The sequence below is a fragment of the Psittacula echo genome, assembly GCF_963264785.1.
Source record: "Psittacula echo genome assembly, chromosome: 1".
NCBI classification, from domain to species: Eukaryota; Metazoa; Chordata; class Aves; order Psittaciformes; family Psittacidae; genus Psittacula; species Psittacula echo.
Genome location: NC_137735.1, coordinates 78,263,943 through 78,284,469, shown reverse-complemented (window position 1 = coordinate 78,284,469; position 20,527 = coordinate 78,263,943). Strand labels below are relative to the sequence as shown.

General features: G+C 43.1%; 1 protein-coding gene across 1 annotated transcript in view; it reads left to right on the top strand.

Annotated features, from left to right (window-relative positions):
• Positions 1-20,527, top strand: part of ADAMTS3 (ADAM metallopeptidase with thrombospondin type 1 motif 3) — a gene marked incomplete at both ends in the record, with an annotated part of 96,868 nt that overhangs the window by 19,027 nt on the left and 57,314 nt on the right. Inside the window, one exon of the mRNA XM_080636185.1 lies at positions 13,339-13,495. Within this exon, the coding sequence (XP_080492311.1) occupies positions 13,339-13,495 (157 nt within the window). The remainder of the gene's footprint in view (positions 1-13,338; positions 13,496-20,527) is intronic.

The following is a 20,527-nucleotide window of genomic DNA, read 5'->3' as shown; positions in this document are numbered from 1 at the left end:
GCAAGGTGTGTCAAAAGTCAAGAACAGGTTTGTATTTAACACGAGTTTATTACCCAGAGGAAGCACTTATTAGTTAAGGAAACAAGTGCATTGTTTCTGATCAGCTTGACACTGGGTATTTTAGCACAAAAGTATCTTAGCTTCTCATTCCTGAGTTGTGTCTGTAGTTTGGAAGAGGATATTAAACATTCCTATGTTTTCATCCTGTTTCTGAATCTTCATCCTGGTATTCAATTGAATAAATAATATTTCTCTTTGTAGCTGCAGAAATGGTTGGGTTTTTTTTTTTTTTTGTTTTAAAAATCTGGTATTTGATAATTAGTCACAAACTTGTGCTGTGTGGATAATGCAGCTGGCTGAGCAACATGTGCTGTTTGAATATTTCATTTGATTCAAAAGTGGCTTTAATGTTTTTAAATAAATGCTATCTCGCTCTTGGCACTTACTTGATAAGAAAAATCTTAACGCTGCTCTGTGCCATGTGTGTTTAATAGCCTGCAAGAATTGAGGCTAAAATGATTCAGGAGCTCTTGCTTTCATTCTGAAATGCTTTGCCAGGAGTTCTGCTGCAGATAAAAATGTGATATAACATGGATTTTATATCACATTCATCTTCCAAAGCAGAAGAATGAGCTGGTGAAGTCCTGCTTCCTATATGAGCCTCAGGGGGTATGTGTGGTTGGTGGCACATCCATGGGGGAGAACTTTCTGCAGACCTCCTCTCTCCATCTGCAGGCACCCAGCGACTGCATCAGTAACATCTGCCCCTCAGAATGCCTGAGCCCTGCTGCATTGCTTCTTTCCAGTATTCTTCTAATGTGTAGTGTTTTTTTTACATGCTGAGTATGTCGAGGTCATAAATACTTTAACATGCAGAAGATGTGCAGCAAGAGAAGTATGTCCTTTTGGACAGCTCTTCCCCTTCCCTGCCAGCCCTGCCTGACAGACCTTGGGCAGGGGCCCACATCCGCTTACGTGACTGAGAAGCGAGTTCTGCTGAGCCAAGAGATGAGCCTCTGAGCAACCTGTCACCAACCTCAGCTCCGTGGGGACACCCCCACCACCACACGGGCTGGAGACTCTCGTTGGTTCTTGTTGCTATCTCCCAGATTCACAAATTCCTTCCAAGATGCCTTTGTTAAGTGTGTGCCTCGGTCTGCTCATAACTTCATGTAGTGGCAATGTTTTTAGATGGGTATCATCAAAATCCTGGTGATACTTTCAGCTGTACGAGCAAGCACATGGGGGAAGGGTATGTTTGATCTGCATTAAAAAATGAAGCTGTGCATCCATGCTGCAGGATTTTAACTCTCCAGTGACCTATCGGCATGCTTCTAGGACTTTGCTTGTCCATTTTCCGACACTGTTATTCTTTTAACCCTACCCAAACCATGGAAGACTGTTCCTGAAGTTTCTGATGGGGAACAGCATTTTGGCAGGACTAGGGGCAGAGTGATGTCCTGTACCTTTCTCCTTGGGAGGACATCTCTCCTGGCATTTTTAGTGAGGTTAAGAGAAGATCTGTAATATGAGGTAATCACTTGGAATTTGGAGTGAATATGTTATTGTCACTTTGGTATGATTTCTATATTGATATAAAATCTTTGCTGTACTTTACATGATTTTTACATTATCTGTAGTCACTTTTATCATATCAGCACTCTGTTGTACACAATGTTGTGATAAAATAATGCAGATTGATGAGCCTGAATTAGTTGGAAGCATTGTAAATAGAAGAAAACGTATGATACTTGATTGCTTTCACTTTGATTAATCATAATTTGTGCTCAAATATGTGAGTTAGGCAGCAAAAACTAAAGAAGGTAGAATAAATGGAAAAAGATTAAAAAAGCAGGTCAGCGTTACAGATATCTCAGGAGCATTATGGGCAGAAGGGGAACTTGCCCTTAGTTTGTCAGGTGTGTTTTGCGTTTAAGTGTTGGCACTCATCTGTATGTATGGAGTTACTGGACCCAACCTACCGACAGAAGTCTCACTGAACTGAGATTTACAAGATATGTTGTGCCAAGGGCCGAGTACAGGTTCAGTACAGAGCACTAAGCTTGTGGATGCTGATGGCAAAGCAATGCTTTGGGAAGGTGGAGAAGGAGACTCTTTGTCTACCACATCTTTTATCTAGCATGAAAATGTATGTGTACTGTCAGAAAGGTATCTATAGGCATTCTGTCACATCATTTTAACCCCAATAGATGACAGACATGCTTTAGTGTGAGAGCGATAAGTGTGTATCCATGCTAGCTTAATAAATGGAGCCATAAGACAATGCAGATATGCTTGTTTGCCACTTCATAGAGTCCTTGACTTGGCTTATTGGAAGGAACCTTAAAGCTCATCTAGTTCCAGTCCCTTCCATGGGCAGGGACACCTTCCTCTAGACCAGTTTTCTCTAAGCCCCATCCAGCCTGGCCTTGAACACTGCCAGGGATGGACAGAGAAGTCCCACAGCTCCTCTGGGCAACTTGTGCCAGGGCCTCACCACCCTCATGGGGAAGAACTTTCTAAGATCTCATTTCAATCTCCCCTCTGTCAGTTTAAAGCCACGGGGCTTTCAGCAACCTGGTCTAGTGGAAAGTGTCCCTGCCCATGGCAGGGGGTTGGAACTGGATGAGCTTTAAGGTCCCTTCCAACCCAAACCATCTGTGATCAGTTGATTCTTGACAGAATAAGGAGCTCACGTGGCATGAGAAATAATATCCACCCAGTGCTTTGAAGGTACAACCCTGGAGCTACACACATAGGAAACTTATAATCCATTTCCACTCACCATAGGTCTGGTTTGGTGGAGGCAGGCAAAGGAAAATGGTTGCAGGCAAATCATCCTTTTTGCTTGTATTTTTCTTCCAATAAATCAACCAGTGTTCAGTGCAACTCCAAAAAGGTTTCTCCTTTGAATGAAGAAAGTGAGCAGCATGTTGCTGTGACGCAGGTTTTGCACCGTCACTGGACTGAACACTCCTTAAACTAACAGAGAGGGTGAAAGGTGGTAGTGTTTTTGCACTGAATCTGTGGGTTTAGATGAGGCAGCACCATTTCTTTTACAAAAGCATGTTTATAGCGACTCCTTAAGAAGTTTAGACTGGAGGGTTGTTTCCAGAAACTGCCCCCTCCCTGCTTGCCAGGTCCCATATGTTTGTCTTGGCAGAATGCAATGTCTGCTTGGCTGGTTCTGGGATATTAAATTGAAGGAACACAGAGCTCTTCATGCTTTTCAATAGGGCTTCTATTGAGTTAGTGGCAGGATAGAGCTGTCAGCCACCTGTGATTGTCCAACAGGGAAAAAGGGAGAAATGAGAGGGGTGGGGAGAGAGCCCTGGAAACCTTTCCCAGTTTCATGGATAGCATGGTCAGAGGACAGTGTTGTTTGGGAGGCAGCAGCTTTGTGTTGGTTTGAGCGTTGAGTCCTTTTGCTGCTGTTCTGGCTCAGTCAGTGTTGGCAGTAGGTGAATAAATGATGCTGGTAGCTGGAACTGCACAGGTAGGGCAAGCAACTTTCTTATTTTAAGTTATCATGCATGCAGAATCTGTTAAGAGATTTTGTTGGTGGCCCTAAGTGGGAATGGATTCGGATATCCCAGTTCTGACACTTAGGGATGCTGTATGTATCTCTGCATTTCATTTTTAAGGCATGGATGGTGATAGATCCAGTTACTGTGTAAAAAACTAAGCTGTTGGGAGTCTGTCTTGAGTACTCTTTAGGAAATCATAGAATCCCAGACTACTTTAGCTTGGAAAGGACCTTAAAGCTCATCTGATTGCAACCCCCTGCCATGTGTAGGGACACCTTCTGCCAGACCAGGTTGCTCCAAGCCCCGTCCAGCCTGGCCTTGAACACTGCCAGGAAGTAGACTGAGCACATGCGGTGTCCATCTTCATTATCTATCTCCTCTGTTGGGCTTGATGAGAGAGAGCAGTACTTACCTTCTCCCAGTTAAATAAAGATCTCTTTTGCCCTGGCATATGCTTTGAAGAATGGAAAGGAAGCAAAAAAGATTTGGAGAAGTCTCCAGGAGAAGGAGAGTAATCCCTTTGCATTTTTGCAGGCTTGGACAATCTGTCATTCTTTGTCTTGATTCTTTCTCTGATTTGCTGCTGCCCATATCCTACTTCTGTGTCTAAGTGCCCTGCTGCATGCACTGTTCCACATGAAGAAATGCCTTGGGTTTGGAGCAGATGAAAGTGAGGCAGGAGGGATCATATGGAGCACTGACCAATACATAGCCCGAGCAGCCCTACCTTTGTCATGTAAAGGAAGAGTTTCCTTCACCATTTAAAGGACAGGTGTCAAGATGGTGGAAGAACCTCTTCCTGAGTAGGCTTGTTTCCTCTTTGAACACAAGCTGCGCTTCTTTATCTACAGCCATCATAAACACTTACAGAACAGCGAGGTTTGTCATTTCACAGACCTAGGTCTGCCTGGACCCTGCTTTCCTGACCTTAGCTGGTGACAGTCACTTTGCTCGCACTCAGGTGAGAATTGATCTGAACAGCCCTGGGCTCTGTAACTCATGCAGACAAACCTTGTCTCACTGTGTTTGCCCATGTTGGTTGTAGTGATTGGATTTAGTTCTCACTCTTCTAAGCAAGCAGATTCATCCTCCCAAGCACAGTCTGTCCCCTAAACCAGGGATGGCTCTTGCACAGACAGTTTTCCTTTTTGCCACTGAATTCTTCACTGTCCTTGGACTGGCAAATAGCTGCCTGGCTCTATCACACACGTGTGCTCTGGTGAGAGTTGCTGTCTTCTCATTTCTACTTCCCTCCCAGGTACACTCCACCTACATAGGCCCTCTTTATTACTTCACATTTGCACCCATATGATATGCAAGTGTTCCAAGTTGGGCATTCTTATGGAGGGAAAGTGATTTTTGCATCCTTGGATTCCTGAGCTTATTGATGATTTATTTCTTTACATAGTTGCTCATTTCTTAGCAAGGTCTCTTACTGCAACTCAAGTCCATGTGGACAACCTCCTGTGCCTGAGCAAACTCCAGCCCACTTATTAATCTGCTCTTGGTATTGCTGACAACCTACTCCATGTAGAGATAAATGTAGAGCCTTGAACACGATGTTGAATTTCAATTTTTAAGCCTTTAATCATCTCTATTTCAAATCTTCAAAGTAAAGCCACAGCATGTGGTGTTTCCAAATTACTCTCTGTTTTACAGAAGAGTGTACGTATCTTACATCAGGTAAAAGGTGCTTGTAATACAAATGAAGATGCTCATGTAGGAGGATGCAATGCAGTCCTCTTGGTCATGCATCCCTCATGGTGCAGTGCAATTAATTATAGCCATCAATTACAGATTTGATGGCTGACTGTTTTTGGGTTTATACCTTAGGTGCCACTAAAGCAGGTCTCTCGTACAGGGGTTTGCAGGACTTCATCCAGAGTTGCCTCCAGCCTGCTGGGCCTGGTGTATCTAACACAGTTTGTCCTCAGTTTGCAAAAGATAAGGAAAGAATAATGGATTAAAGATGTAATCCCCAATTAACTGGCGGAAAAGTAGTTAGGTATTGCTCCTGGTTTCTAGCTGGGAAGGGAGGAAAGAAAAAATATCAAAATTAACAAAAATAGTAGAGTTTTAAAGTCTGGAACAAGTCTGGTGAGAAAAGAGTTAGTTAGAAAGGTTAAACAGAGGATAGAGAGGAGGTGTGGGGCAAGGAACAGTTTATCCTTGTGAGGAATGTTCTAGAATGGGGTCTCATTTATTTATCACCTAAGAGAAAATGGAAGATATTAAAAAAAAGAAGGGGTGGAAGAGAAAAAAGAAAACCATTTTCAAATATTTCAGTATTGCATTTCCAATTTACTTCAAGCAACTTTGTATGTTCACTTCTGTCAGTGAAAGCTGGCTTAGGAGAATTAGCTGCTATTTAACACTTTGGGTCCTCAGAGGATCATGTCAGTGTTTTACAAACCCTTTCTTTGTAGTACAAGGGCACTAAGCACAGTTTAAAAATGTAATTTTTATTATTACTTTCTCTGTGGTAGATTCATTGTGTCTTACAAAAATGCAGGGGTTTCAAAATACAGATACCAGCTGAAATATAATATTGTAAAGATATGCGTGTACATCAAATAACAGCAAAGCCAAAAAAAAGACAGTGGGGTGAAAGCATTTTTCACTGAAAGTAATTATTTTGTGCACCATCTCACTGCCCTTAAGTTAAAGGAGAGGAGTTGAACGTGTTAGTGTTTAGCTGTAATTCAGTGTAATTCTACTTAAATGTATAGGGTTTTAGTGGTATGAAAATGGGCAGCACAGAAACCCTTATGAATGGGAGTCGGTGGAGGTAGAGCTTACTGTGATGGTGGTGCTGGTGTCATCCTCACAAGAGGGGCAGAGAGGGGTCTCTACACAGCTGGCTGCTGTTTAAACTACTTGCTCATCTGAGATAGTGCTGGAGAGATAGCAGAAGATTTGTAGAGAAAAAGAGAGAGTGAATTCTATCCCAGGGGGAGTTGGTGTGACACTTGGTCGCCAAAGCCACTGTTCACCCTCTTCTCAAGGTTTTCTTATGAGCGTTGGGGTGAGCGGCATGGTTGCAGTCACTGTCCTGCCGTCATCACTTCTTGCTGGTGAGAGTGAGTGATGTGGCCTTTCCAAGGAAGTGGAAGAGTCACCACACCACGTCTTGCTTCCTCTACTCTTTCCCTTGGAGCCTGTGTTGGCCAATGCTCTATGACAGAAGAGTCCAAGAATGATGCTCTCTAGTCCTGGGTCCCAACTCCTGATACAGACTTATTTACATTCCCAGTGTATTAAAGACTCCTGCAATTCTTGTAGCATTAAACCAGTAGGCTCTGATAATGGTTTCAGTGGTTGCTGGTACTGTAGCACCCATACTTGGATCTACTCTAAACATGGAGTCCTTGAATCATTTTGGTCACATCTGCTGAGTTGTTTGGAGTTCTCTTCTAGCATTTGTAGGCAGATAAAATGGTTTCAATGACAATGTGCCTGTAGTATATTTGGATTATAGTAGTACCTGCTGATGGATCAGGAGGCCACCATGCTAGATGCATGAAGGCAGCTTCTGCTGTGAAGAGCTTACCAATGTACAGTTCTGGTATCTTCAACATAAGAAGGACATGGAGCTGTTGGAGCAAGTCCAGAGGAGAACATGAGGATGATCAGGGGCTGGAGCACCTCCCGTACGAAGACAGGCTGAGAAAGTTGGGGCTGTTCAGCCTGGAGAAGAGAAGGCTGCGTGGAGACCTCATAGCAGCCTTCCAGTATCTGAAGAGGGCCTACAGGGATGTTGGAGAGGAACTATTCATTAGGGACTGTAGTGATAGGACAAGGGGTAATGGGTTCAAACTTAAACAGGGGAAGTTTAGATTGGATATAAGGAAGAAGTTCTTTACTGTGAGGGTGGTGAGGCACTGGAATGGGTTGCCCGGGGAAGTTGTGAATGTTCCATCCCTGGTGGTGTTCAAGGCCAGGTTGGATGGAATCTTGGGTGACATTGTTTAGTGTGAGATGTCCCTGCCTATGGCAGGGGGTTGGAACTAGATGATCTCAAGGTCCTTTCCAACCCTAACTATTCTATGATTCTAATGAGAGTTAGGAGGGAGCAGATACGGACAGGATGGGAGGTGGGAAGAGCAAGACATCATTGATGAGTACAGTAGATAGAGGTCTTTCAGAACTCTAGAAAGGTTTTTTAGAAATCTTAATTTCCATCAAGCTTTTTTCATAGGCAGTTAGGGAAATGAGTGTTTCATAGGGGGAGACGCGTGAGAAAAAGAAGCTTTCCTGTTTGGGCCACCATGTCTAGGATATGAGAGGACAGTAAGAAGGAAAAAAACAGAACTTGGAATAGAGGCGGGCAGTGAAGGCTGGGATGAAAAAATAAAAACATTTACTGAATTGAACATGAGAAGATGGGCTGAGAGAGCTGGGCTTGTTCAGCCTGGAGAAGAGAAGGCTCTGGGGAGACCTTACCGCAGCTCCCAGTGCGTAAAGGGGCTACAAGAAACCTGGAGAGGGGCTTTGGCAAGTGCCTGTAGCGACAGTTCAAGAGGGAATGGCTTTAACCTGACAGAGGGGAGATTGAGATGAGCTCTTAGGAGGAAGCTCTTCCCTGTGAGGGTGGTGAGGCCCTGGCACAGGTTGCCCAAGGAAGCTGTGGCTGCCCCATCCCTGGCAGTGTTCAAGGCCAAGTTGGACAGGGCTTGGAGCAACCTTGTCTAGTAGAAGGTGTCGCTGCTCATGGCAGGAGATTGGAACTGGATGAGCTTTAAGGTCTCTTCCAACACAAACCGTTCTGTGATTCTAACAGGTAGGATGGGGATATTCTATTGTAGGTTTAGTCTGTAAAGCAAATGTGCTGTAGACTTGAATGATCTACTTTCTAGTAACACTTGGTGGCAAGTATTAGCAGCACTTTACTTGATACTGGCCGATAGTGCAACTCTGCTGCTTGCTCAACAAACCCTTCCACATTCTGATGTTTGAGGGTGGCCTTTTCAAAACACACCTGGGAATGAAACGACTTGCCCTTATGGCAAACCACTAGGAATGGGGCATTGAACTTCCTAAAGTACTTTGAAAAATCCCACCCATAATGTTTACTCTAATATTGGAGTTAAATGTGTCCATTCTTAATGGTCACTTCACAGTTCTCTGTTGTGCTCCCTGAATGAATGGCTCTTTCCTCTCCTGCAGCTAATACCCCATGCATATTTATATGGAATCATGTTCCCTCTTAAATGCTGTTTGTTTTGGCTCAGGACGCAACTGCTTAGTTTAACCTGCCCTTGTAGGTTATTTTCTCAAGGCTTTATACTGTTTGTAATTCCCTTACTATTGTCTGCATCTTTTTGCATTGGGAAAAAAAAAAAAAAAGGCATTTTTCCAGGTTTTGCTCTATTAGTGGGTTGCCCAGTAAGAATAGTGTCCTCTGGGAAGTCCTCCTAGGTGGGCTGCCTGTGCCAGACCAGATTTGGCCTTGCTCCCAGTTACCTTTTATTAGGAACTCTAGGCAAGACTTGCATCAGTTTAATTCATCGTTAAGGTTTTTTTCTCTCTGCTTTCTATGCCTGGGTAGAGGAGAAGGAAGAATACTGCAGGAATGAAACACATTAATGGTCATCATGTAAAGACATCTATGGATACTATGCAGTGACGTGGGTACACACAAGGTGCTGGACATTTCCCCTATGATCCCCCTCAGGGAGGGGAAGCACTTTAGGAATCATGAAGACAGTTCTAGATGAACTTCCCAGAAGCACAGATTTCAACCTGCATCCTTCAGCTGATGGAAATCTGGTGTGTGGTTAATTTATAAGAAAAAGTAGTAAAATTAATGGCATTCTAGCATTTCAGACTGTGCTTTCCTGTATTGCTCTATAAATGTACTTTTTTGGAAAAAAATTAATTCCACTACGTATTTCTTGCTTGAAAATCTACCCCAGCCTTTTCTCCAAGTGAGCCTGAGCATCTGCTGCTTGTCTGTACAGCTGGTGGGCAAGAAAACGTAGAAGAAAATAGAGTTTATAATGAAGATGGACTTGAATATGCAATACCTGCTTATGCCCTTCCTTCTCCTTTCGTTTGGAAAATTTCAAGCTCTCTTTATTGATGAAATTGGCGGGGGGGGGAGGAAATGGGGATTTGGGGTGGACAGCAAGCTGGCTTGTGCATTCAAGCTTGCCTCTGGGCTGATAAAATGGACCCAAACTGCCCCTGTTGATTCTAAATCTCAAATTCCAGTAAAAGGAAAAAAAAAACCCAAACCGGTATTTATAAAAATTTGTCTGCTTTCATTTACAGCATGCTTTGTAAGTTAAGCCAGCTGGAGTAATTTTAAGTCATGTTTTAAGTGTCAGAAAGAGCATGTTAATGTTTGTACTGTTTACTGTAGTGTTGAAGTGAAGGTAAGTATCTCAGAGTGTGGGCAAATGCATTACTCAACAGCATATGAAATATGTTCACCTTCCACACAGGTGATACAAAACCATAGCTGCAAATGCAGCAGAGTACAGCAAGGCTAAAGGCTGTGAGGGAGAATAGGAACAAAGTGAGTGAGAAATGCTGGTGAGTAAAATCCAAATGTGTCCTTGTCAATATCATCCATGTCTGCTTTTCTTCTTTTTTCATTTTTCTCTCTTTTCCCCTTTCTCTCTTTTTTTTTTTTTTGCCCTTTTTTTTTCTTTTTTGCTCCATCTTTTTTGCTCCCCCATTTCTTCTTCTCCCATTTCCTTCATTTTCTCTTCTTTTCCCCCCTTTTCTCATTTTTCCCCTTTTTCTTACTCTTTTTTTCTTTTTTCCTCCCCACTTTCCCCACTTTTCCCTGTTTTCTCCCCTCCTTTTTTTTCTTGTTCTTTTTTGCTTTCCATGTTTTTCCTTCATCAGCCCTTCAGGTCTGGCCGTTTGACTGCAAACTCAAAATTGCCCTGTCTCCCCTTTCACTTGGGGCCACAGGAATCACTGTTCTTCCGTGAAGCATGTTGCTGCATGGGGTCAGCACAGCCTCTGGTCTGTGTGAGCAGCTCCAAGGCAGCTTGTATCATTCATTAACTTCTCTGCTGTGCCAGGGAATTTACAAGTCATCCGGGAGATCAGCTTCTTGCTCTCACACTGATTCTGTAGGGGATGTTGCTTTCTAGGAACTCTATGGTGGTGACAACTGGGTGGAAATCCAGCCCTTCAGCTCCATTTGCATTTTGTGGAGAAATTGTGCCACCTTCACTTGTGATTATGGATACGAATCCCCTCAATGCCATAAAAATCCACTGATATTAGTGGAGTCAGGAACTGCCTGTGAGGATGAACAAGAGGTAGAGGCACATCTTGTGTCTGTATAAATAATAAAGCTGTCTTAAAAGGGGAAAAAAAGTTGGGTATGAGATACAGTCTGACTTCCAGCTTGGGAAAGGAGCAGGACCTGATGCTGGGCATGATTCCAGGTGTATGCCAAGGCAAGGAGAATGCTGCACATTGTCTGCATGTGCTGCAGTGCCAGTGCCAGATACTTCCAAGCCTTTGTAGACTGAGGTTCAGTCTGTTCTGTCAGGTGTGTTTTGTGTCTCCTGGAATTGATGCCATTTATCTCAGTGGTTGTACTTTGGAAATTTGGGGGTTTTTTTCTTGTGAAGCATGTGGTTAGTTTAGCATAATTAGGTGAAATGGGATGTTTGCTTTGGGTACTGCTCCTCCTAATGAATAATTTGACTTTTAAAGTAGCAACTATCTCATATAAATAGGGCTGGCTTATTGGTGTCTGTGAAGTCGGGTGACTTTTGAGGAGCAGACACTGTTGTGGCTTAAGGAATGTGTTGGGTCTGTCGAAGTGTTTTATGGAGAGCTGTGGAAATGGAAACTGCATTGATGCTTGTGGATGATTCTTATATTGCTTTTACAGGAAGGCACACCCATGCTCTGAAATACGATTGTGGCTTTTCCTTTGTAGATTTAACACAGAGAAGAAGCAGCAGCACACCCGTTGAAGGTGGAAAGTGAGGCCAAGCTTGGCTTTTGTGCTGAGCATTGCTTTTGGATAGAACTACCTTCAGCTGATAGGCAACAGCTTCATAGAAAATCGGTTGTTTACCAAAAAACCTCTTTGCCAAGACAAGGTCTGTACCAGTAACATAGCAACTGTAGGGCTGAAACTTCATTTGCTCAGGAAAATGGCAAGCAAAAAGCCATTAACATGCAGAGAGGACTTGTTAATTCCAATCTAATTATGTATGCTAGCCACACGAAGAGCTGACTTGTGATGCCAGCATGAGTTATTCCAACCACAAATCTTGCTTATTACTACTGCTCACCTAATGAAAACAAAGAAAGAATGTAGTGTTGAGACGTGTAGTTTAGCCAATGTTTGAAGAAATTCATTAACTGAAAATCTGAGTGTAGATGTAAGAAAACACACAGAGCATGGAAGGCTTGTGATGAAGTACTCCATCGTAGAATCACAGAATCCCAGGTTGGAAGGGACCTCAAGGATCATCTGATACAACCCATCTTGGCCAAGAATGAGCTAGACTAGATGGCCCAATACCCTGCCCAGCCAAATTGTAAACTCTTCGTGAATTTAGAATATTTTTAATATTTCTTGTTCTCTGTCACAATTCTGTCTGCTTGTATTCAACAAATTATCTAAACTCAGACCATGATAATCTCCATTTGTTGCTGGGGAGGCCCTAGAGCTGTCAGGATGGTCTCCTTTTGTTTTATGGGGTTTGGTGGGTCTTTTTGTCATTCATGCTTTGTATGTGTCTACAGGTTCACTCCAAGCCATAACTGTAATTCTGACCTTGCATGTAGTGAAATCTTAAGGTACAAGGTTACAGCAATGGAGCTCTCATGTAGGAATTTCTTGGGTTTAGGGAAAAACCAGTGCATCACTCGGGGAGCTGTAAGTAGCTTCAGCTGTAGCTGAAGGTGTATCAGCCCCATGATATAGATCAGCTCCAGGAGTCATCCCTGTATCACTCACAGGAAGAGGAGCAGCGTTGTAGAGAAGGAAGATTGTAACAATACTGCTTGTTAGTAGCTGCTCTGCTACATTTACACAAAGATATGATTGAGTATCTTTGATAATAGCTTACAGATTCCTCAAAACACATATCTCATTGCTGTTTTCCAATATTTTCAAATATTCTGTATCCATTTTTCCCCTGCATGGTGCTCTTGCTCTTACTGGCTCTGCTGGAAGAAGTTTCATTTTGCTGCCCTTAGATAAAAACAGGGAGTTAAGTGACTGTTTCCTTCAATATATCACCAGATTTCCTTCACCATTATTTATTGTGATTTATATTCAGGTGCCTTCTAAGAGTTTTCCTCCTGCGCATGAGTCTCTTTTCCCTTAAACTTGACTTTAGCAGGTGCAGCAAGCACCAGAATAAATCTGCCCCATCTGCAGACCTGTCCCACAGCTCTTACAGGCAGAAGACATAAAGAGAAAGGGTTTGGAAGGATAGTCAAGAGCTACAGTTACAGGTTTGAAAAACGTGCCATGCGTAGATTACAGAATAACTGTGTACAGTGTACAGAGAGTAAACCCCGGTCTGACTTTGGTCTTAGCTGTGGTTTTGAAGGGATGAAGAATCTCATCCATATGCAAGATTGGCTTCATGCCTTTGAGTGGTGGCTTCAGCCAGAGGAACACCCCTAAAGCACAGCAGGTATCACCTCTGGCAAGAAGTCCATGCAAAGGAAGGTCAGGAGTAATTTGAGTCTTACAGTACAGCAATATGCTGAATGTTTTATGCTTCACCCCTCTTGATACTTGTTTTTAAAACATCAGGGCGGGTCTTGAGGCTCTCAAATGACATATTGGCATGCTTTCTTTCTTCCTCACCAGGCTGGAATGATAAGAACCAATAAGGATGAATACTTCATTGAGCCTTTGGAAAGAGGAAAGCAAATGGAAGAGGAAAAGGGGAGAATCCACATGGTGTACAGGCGATCAGCTGTAGCGCAGCATCCCACTGATATGCTCCCTGATGTCCATAGAGAAGGTACAGTACCTGTGTTGGTTCCTCACAGATCTGTTCCACGTGACTGTAGCCTGCAGCAGCTTTTGAGAGAGGCAGTTTTGACTGAACTGTTTGGAAAGAAAGCCTTTAAATATTTTGCTGAGATCCACCATCAGTCGCACGTGCAGTTTCTCTGACAAGAGCAGCACATGTGTAGACCAGAGCTCAGCCATGAAGTGTTCTCATCAATAAATGTTGCAAAATGCTTGGTTTTCCCTTCTTTTAACTGAGGGAAAAGCTTGTACTGATTTAAGTCTGAGCTCTACATCAGTTGGTAAGATGTTGTGGGCCAGGAGATGTTAATGGAAATACTCATCTGACTTCAATGTTGTAAGCTGTTACTATGGCTCGCCTGCCCATACAATACAACTTCTGTTTAAAGTTTGGGTCCTATTTCTTCCTCAGTGATAGCTCAATTGTACCAATGGCTGACACTGTTTCTGTTTTCCTGCTTCTGCTGGTTGCAATTAATGCAGTTGGAAGGCAGTTGTGTTGATCAGATACGTACTTTAGACATATCCAAGGATTCCCCTCCTCCTTGAAGATGATGTGGTTGGTCCATCTGAGAATAATCATCGTGTAGTTTAATGCATTTGCTTGTATATTTAGATTTCCCTCCTTTTACTATTATCCTTTAATCCTAAACTAATCCTTACAAGCCAACACGTTACATAGTGAATGCTCAGGGTTTTGACGCTATGCGCCAGGAATGAAAGAGCAGCTCCATTCCCCTTCAGTGCTCTGCCTTTTTTTCAACATCTCTCAGCTTCTCAAATTCCTGTTTGGACTTTGCATTCACGTGTTCTTGAAACTTAAAAGAGTTTGAGAAGAACTAGAACAACCACATACAACACACAGAACTAGAATTAGGTGGGAGTATTAAGCAGAGAGAAGTCAAGCACCCCCTCATTGCCAGTCCTCATGGATTTAAATTATCTGGTGGGGTTTTGGAATTTTGTCTCTGAAAAAGCAAGGAGGAACTGAGAGCCATTTTGAATATAGTCCTGCCAGACTTTAATTAGTCTTTCAGAGGGTAAGTCCATGCTGTTGACAGCAGTATGGCACAGCAGTGTCACAGCAGGATCAGGGTCTAGCAGCAGCCTGAACCATGCAGGCTCATCAACTTGCTGGTCTCTGAGACCTGTGCTGCCAAAGGTACTTTGCTTTTGGTACCTTGATGAGGCTGTTCAAATCTAGCTTATGCATCTCTGTGGTGTGATCAACTAAACAGTGCTAAGTAAGCCTTCATGGTAGTGGCATTGGTTTCAGTGCTGTGTTTCTGCATTGAAAACACGTTGTTAGCTGGGCTGGTGGACTCAAACCATGGCTGGACAGAGTGAGCAGGTGACAATGGACCTTCTGGGTCTGCTTCGGCAAGTTCAGCATCTCTTGCCTCTGTCATAGAGTCATAGAATCATGGAGTGGTTTGGGTTGGAAGGGACCTTAAAGCTCATCCAGTTCCACCCCCCTGCCACAGGCAGGGACACCTTCCACTAGACAAGGTTTCTCAAAGCCCTGTCATGTTCACAGGAGATCTCTTCTTACCTACTTTTGACAGTTTTAGAGTTTTATGCATTTGAGTTTGGGAAATAATCCTGGTTATTATGCCACTGTGACACAGTTTTCAGTGGTAAGTAGTCTGCTGTGTAGATGCATGAGCATCTTTCTTGGTCTTCGGTGCCCCTGCTTTCCACCCCACAATCCCAGTGCCCCAGCCAGAGGCAGAAGTGCCAACTACAGGCTGCTGGCAGATTACAAATTCAGCCACATATTTAGGTTTCACTGATAGATGACAGATGACTCAATTAACTAGACATTAAGATAAAAAAGTACTTAAAATTCCTCTTGTCAGCAAAGTTGTTACAAAAACTGGGAAACGTGGTGTAGGAGCCTTGCTCTGGAGTGACATAGGACATACTGCCTTGTACTCTCTCAACAAGAAGTCACTTTTGTAAGACACTATAGTCATGAAAGCTTCCAAAAGCTTTTGGTCTGCGAAAAGAAGCTTTTGGCCTGATAGGACATCTGGCATTCCTGCTGGATTTTATAACGTTTGGGAATTTGTTGGACATGTTTCAAATAATTGGACAGAGTGAGCATAGGAGTTCTGAGTTTTAGTAACAACTTCAGTGCATTGGAGCATTTATTGGTTCATGTACTGTGTTCTCATGGAAATAAGGACACATAAATACTCTATCTACTTCTCTTTGCTGTTTATTGTAGTTACTGGTGATGAAGTTTCAGTGAACTTTCTTAGGTGGGAACCAGAAATCTGGGTTTCTGGGAAAGATACTAGGATGCCTCAAGCTACTGGGTACCGTGGATTAGTCTTTCCCATTTTGCAGCAAAATAACCCTACCCCTGAAATAGCACCCCACACTGATTCCTATTTCTGGTATCCGTGGCTGGCTGTAGCCTACTTAAGGAACAATGATGTATTGTTGTCATTTGCTTTGTTGGAGGTTGGTTTCCTTAAGAGTGCATTACATGAAACACTTGAGGAATCAGATGGAAAGTCCAGCCACATTCATTTGAGGAATACTGTGGGATGGCAAACCTGTTAACGTTTGTGAATAAGCACTGGTTTTCCTTCCCTCTGTGTATCTGTGCTAAGAGGGAGCTGCTGCATCTTCACACACGGAAATACTCCCACAGCCTTCGTAGTCTTTTTTAAAGTTTTTTGGGGGTTTGTCTTCCCATTAAACATAGGGAAGAGTCTCTCAAAGCACTTAGCAGAAGAGGGGAAGAAATGTGGATATTCTGCTAATTCAGAGAATCTTGTTTTATTATATTTTTTTTTTAACCTGATCTTTCTTATGCTCATGTGAGGCCATGCGGAGACCTGCAAGAAGCAGTAGCTTTTGACCAGTTAATGTTAAAATATTTTTAAAACCAACCACTTCATTTGGTACCCATGGTCTCCATTGCACAGGGTGAGCCTGTTTGATGGTGTAAGTGCTGTTCATTCTTCTGGACAGGAAGTTCTTCCTCTTCTACAGGATGGTGGCCAAGGCCTCCCCCAGGAAGTCCCAGCTATTGAAAACTGCTTAAACATGGTAGCATGTGACACAGCATCAACAAGCATAAGGCTGATTTCTCCCTTGGGAACAGAAAAGACTCTTTAACTATTCTTTGTGAAAACTGAGTCAGACAGGAGTCACACAGAAAACCGCATGAGAACTGCTCAGCTCATGTTTAATGTAATCGTGAGCTGGAATAGGAATACTCATCCCACATTTCCAGAATACATGTACTGTCCTAATTGCTGTATGAATTTGAGAATATGGTTGAAACATTATATCTGTGCTTGGAAGTGAGGTGGAATCAACCGTCATGAACATGGTAGGAGAGTATGAATGAGCAGGTACATTCTTACAGCAAGTGGCAGTGAGTAGAAACGGGCTGCTCAGACTGCAGAGGACCTTGTTACTAGGCTTGGTAGGAATATAGAGAAATAGATGGCTCTCAGAATGTCATATTCCCAGGTAATGCAGCATGCTTTCATGTGACTTGTACTGGAGGAGAAACACAACTTAAATGCATTTATTGATGGTACCAGTGCAGCAATCCTGATGAATCTTTTCAGCTTTACCAAAGGTGATAGATGTGCAAGGGGAGGAGGAGGTATAATTTCCAGTGCCAGTAGCCTATAACCTTGTTGTGGTTTAAGCCCAGCTGGCAACCCAGAACCATGCAGCCGCTCGCTCACTCCCCCACTTTTTCCTTCCCCCGCTCCCGGAGGGATGTGGAGGAGAATTGAAAGAATGTAACTCCCACGGGTTGAGATAAGATCAGTCCAGTAACTAAGGTATAACACAAATCACTACTGCTGCCACCAATAATAATAATGATAAGGGAAATAACAAGGGAAGAGAATACAACCACTGCCAATCGATACGCAGCCCAACCCCCGCAGTGGTCTGGGCCTTCTGGGTAACTCCCCCCAGTTTATTTACTGGGCATGACGTGCTGTGGTATGGAATACCTCTTTGGTTAGTTTGGGTCAGGTGTCCTGTCTCTGCTTCATCCCCTCTTCCCCTCCTCCCTGGCAGAGCATGAGACTCAGAAAGTCCTTGGTCAGAGTAAACATTACTGAGCAACAACTAAAAACATCGGTGTTATCAGCGCTGTTCCCAGGCTGAAAGTCAAAACCACAGCACTGCACCAGCTACTAAGAAGGAGAAAAACGACTGCTACTGCTGAACTCAGGACAGACCTTAATCCAGCAGAATGAAAAGGGGAGAACTTCTAGGTTGAGCTGCAATGGATTGCCACATGTAACCTACCAAATGGTTAATGTTGGACTGAAATCATAGAATCATAGAAATAAGTGAGCTGCTTAAAGAATAATCTTGTTCTGCAGCATTGCTACTTTAACATCATCTGTCTCTGGCACTGTGTTGTGAAGGCAATTTATGCAACACTCTACACTCTTTCTAAGAATATCTTAAGGAGTTGTTATACTGCAGAAGCCATACGAAGCCCTGTGGCTCGGCATCCCTGCTAGTGGGGACATACCTTGTGGGACAGCAGTCTGCAGGGTGCCACCAAGCCCGTACACTGCTCTATAAGGTCACCATGAGGGGTGGGAAGTGCTGTGCTTGCAGTGTGAGCATTGATGCTCAGAATGTGGCTGTGCTGGGCCAGGAGGAGGGAGTAGTGTGGTTGGTTGTTTTCTGTAAAGACACTGAACATTTATTTTTAAACATCTGGGATGAGCATCTGGTTAGGTACAGTCCTGGGAATCCTATCATAGAGCAGGGCATACAGAGTTCTCTGTGGGAGCAAATAAGCACACTCATCTCCTAACAGCTTTTCCACATCAGATGGCCCTGGGATGACGTTCTGTAAGCTTCACTTCCCCGGTAATTCAAGTCTTGATCCTAAAGACACCAAACATCTGTGCTTCTCATTCAAGTTGGGTACTACAGATACTCAATGATCAGTGATCACATGGTGAGTGTTATTCACAAATAACGCCTGTTAAAGAAAAAATGCTTATTAGTAAGGGCAAAAAGAAACGAAGGTCAAAAGACCCCATATTGAGGTCTAGGGGTCAGAGAGGGAATGGCCTATGAGAATACTAGAGGAATACATGAGGTTGTCATGTTAAAACATCATTTAAATAAATCTTTAGGATTTTATCACTAAAATAGCGTTTCACTTACGAATGCAAAGAAAGCCTGAGCTGGAAGGTTTTGCAAGTGTAATGATGATATTATTCTGTCTGGACGGGATGAAAAGAATCTGTTCTCCTTTGTTAATAAGCTGACAAACATCACCAAGATGTGGGATCGTTAAACTTATTCCTTGAAAGCATGTAAGAAACAATAGAAATAGGCAAAGAACTGTCCAATTCAGCATCAAATTTGCACCCAGAAGGCCTTCTATGCAAGTTCTACCCAGTCGGGCTCAGGAGGATGGTAAAATAAAATCCGAATTGTACTCTCGGAAACATAAAAGCCTGATCCAAGTCCACTAGAGCCAGTGGGAAGACTCAGATTTCCATCAGTGGGGGATGAGGCATGTTTTGGATCATACTCTGCTTGAGCTGATCACAAAGAGTTTGATTTATCTTTCCTCCTCTTTGATCACTTGTTATTTCTTTCCATACAGTTTTTTGTTATATAACATAATGGTGACAACCAACCTTCAGCTTGGGGGTTACACACTGTACTCCACATTTTTCTATTTTATCTTGGTCTTCACATCTTAGTGTTTTTTTTAAATGACAACCTATTCACCCCAACAGCACTCGAGATTAAAGTATTTTTGTAATTACTTTCTACCAGTGGGAAACAAGGAATAGGAGCCTTTATCTCCCAGCTTCCTTTCAGAATTTTAATTTTCCCTAAAGACCCAAAGTGCTTGTGTGGCTGATGGGGTTGCCATGGCGCTGGGTTCAAGTGTCTTTGTCCCAGGTGGGAAACGTAGGAGGAAGAAATGATTTGGGAATTCCTCCTGGTTGCCTGGGAATGAAGCCCTGGAATAGTAGGTAGATGAATAGGAAGACTATTGCCTGGTTCGGAGACCTCTCTCAGCACTTCCTAGAGCACATTAGTGTTTCTTAGAGATGTCGTCATGCCAGAAGGTGTGTGAATTCTTTTTCAGCAGTTTTTCGTGACCTGTGTTGTGGTGGAAAGTATTTAGGTACCACACAGTAGAGCACCCAAGTTTGTGCATCAGTAATAATGGGGATTGATTTCATTGGAGACTCAGGACACCCCATCTTGTAGCATGCTCTGTTACAGTATAGGTGTTCTTGTGTAAGTTGTATTGGTGGTGATAACCTGTCAGCTAAACACATCCTGCCTCTTTATCCAGAACTGCTACAGCTTTGGCTTTTAAATCAGCCTTCCCCTATAAAATCAGAATTTAATAGGATTCATTGAAGCTCTTTTGGACCAGATGATCCTTGAGGTCCCTTCAAGCCTAGTATTCTGTGATTCTTGATTTAATATTGGTTTGTGGAGTTGGTTTTTTTCCTTTTTTTTCCAGGTGGAAGTGTACTTAATCGAAGGACAGGTAGTCAGCAAAGTACTTTCCAAACAGGAACAGCACAGCATGGTACAGAGGAAAAATAAGTGTTGGTGATGGATGAGGAAAAAAGAGATGGGATCTAAGGAGGAGGAGAAGTGGGAGGAAAAATAATGAGAAAACCATCAAGCCCTTCTAGAAATGGAAGTAGATGAGTAATATCTTTGAGTGCAGTGGAATTGGAGCCCTCTCCAAGGGCTTGAGTGTGTGTTTGCAGTGCAGACGGAAGTGTGCTCTCAGCCTGGTTAGGCATAACCTGAACTAGATTTAACCTCCCTTGCTTGGGTATCAGTATCAGCCAGTACAACTGTGGAATCAACTGATGACCACAAAACATAACCCAGAAGCTATGTATACTATGTGTGGGGTGGTGCAGTTCAGCAATGAGTTGCCAGAACTCAGTGATGAACACCAGTATCTTCCTGTGTGCAGCTATTTGCATCCAGATTCAAGATGTAAAACCAATCCAATTATTCC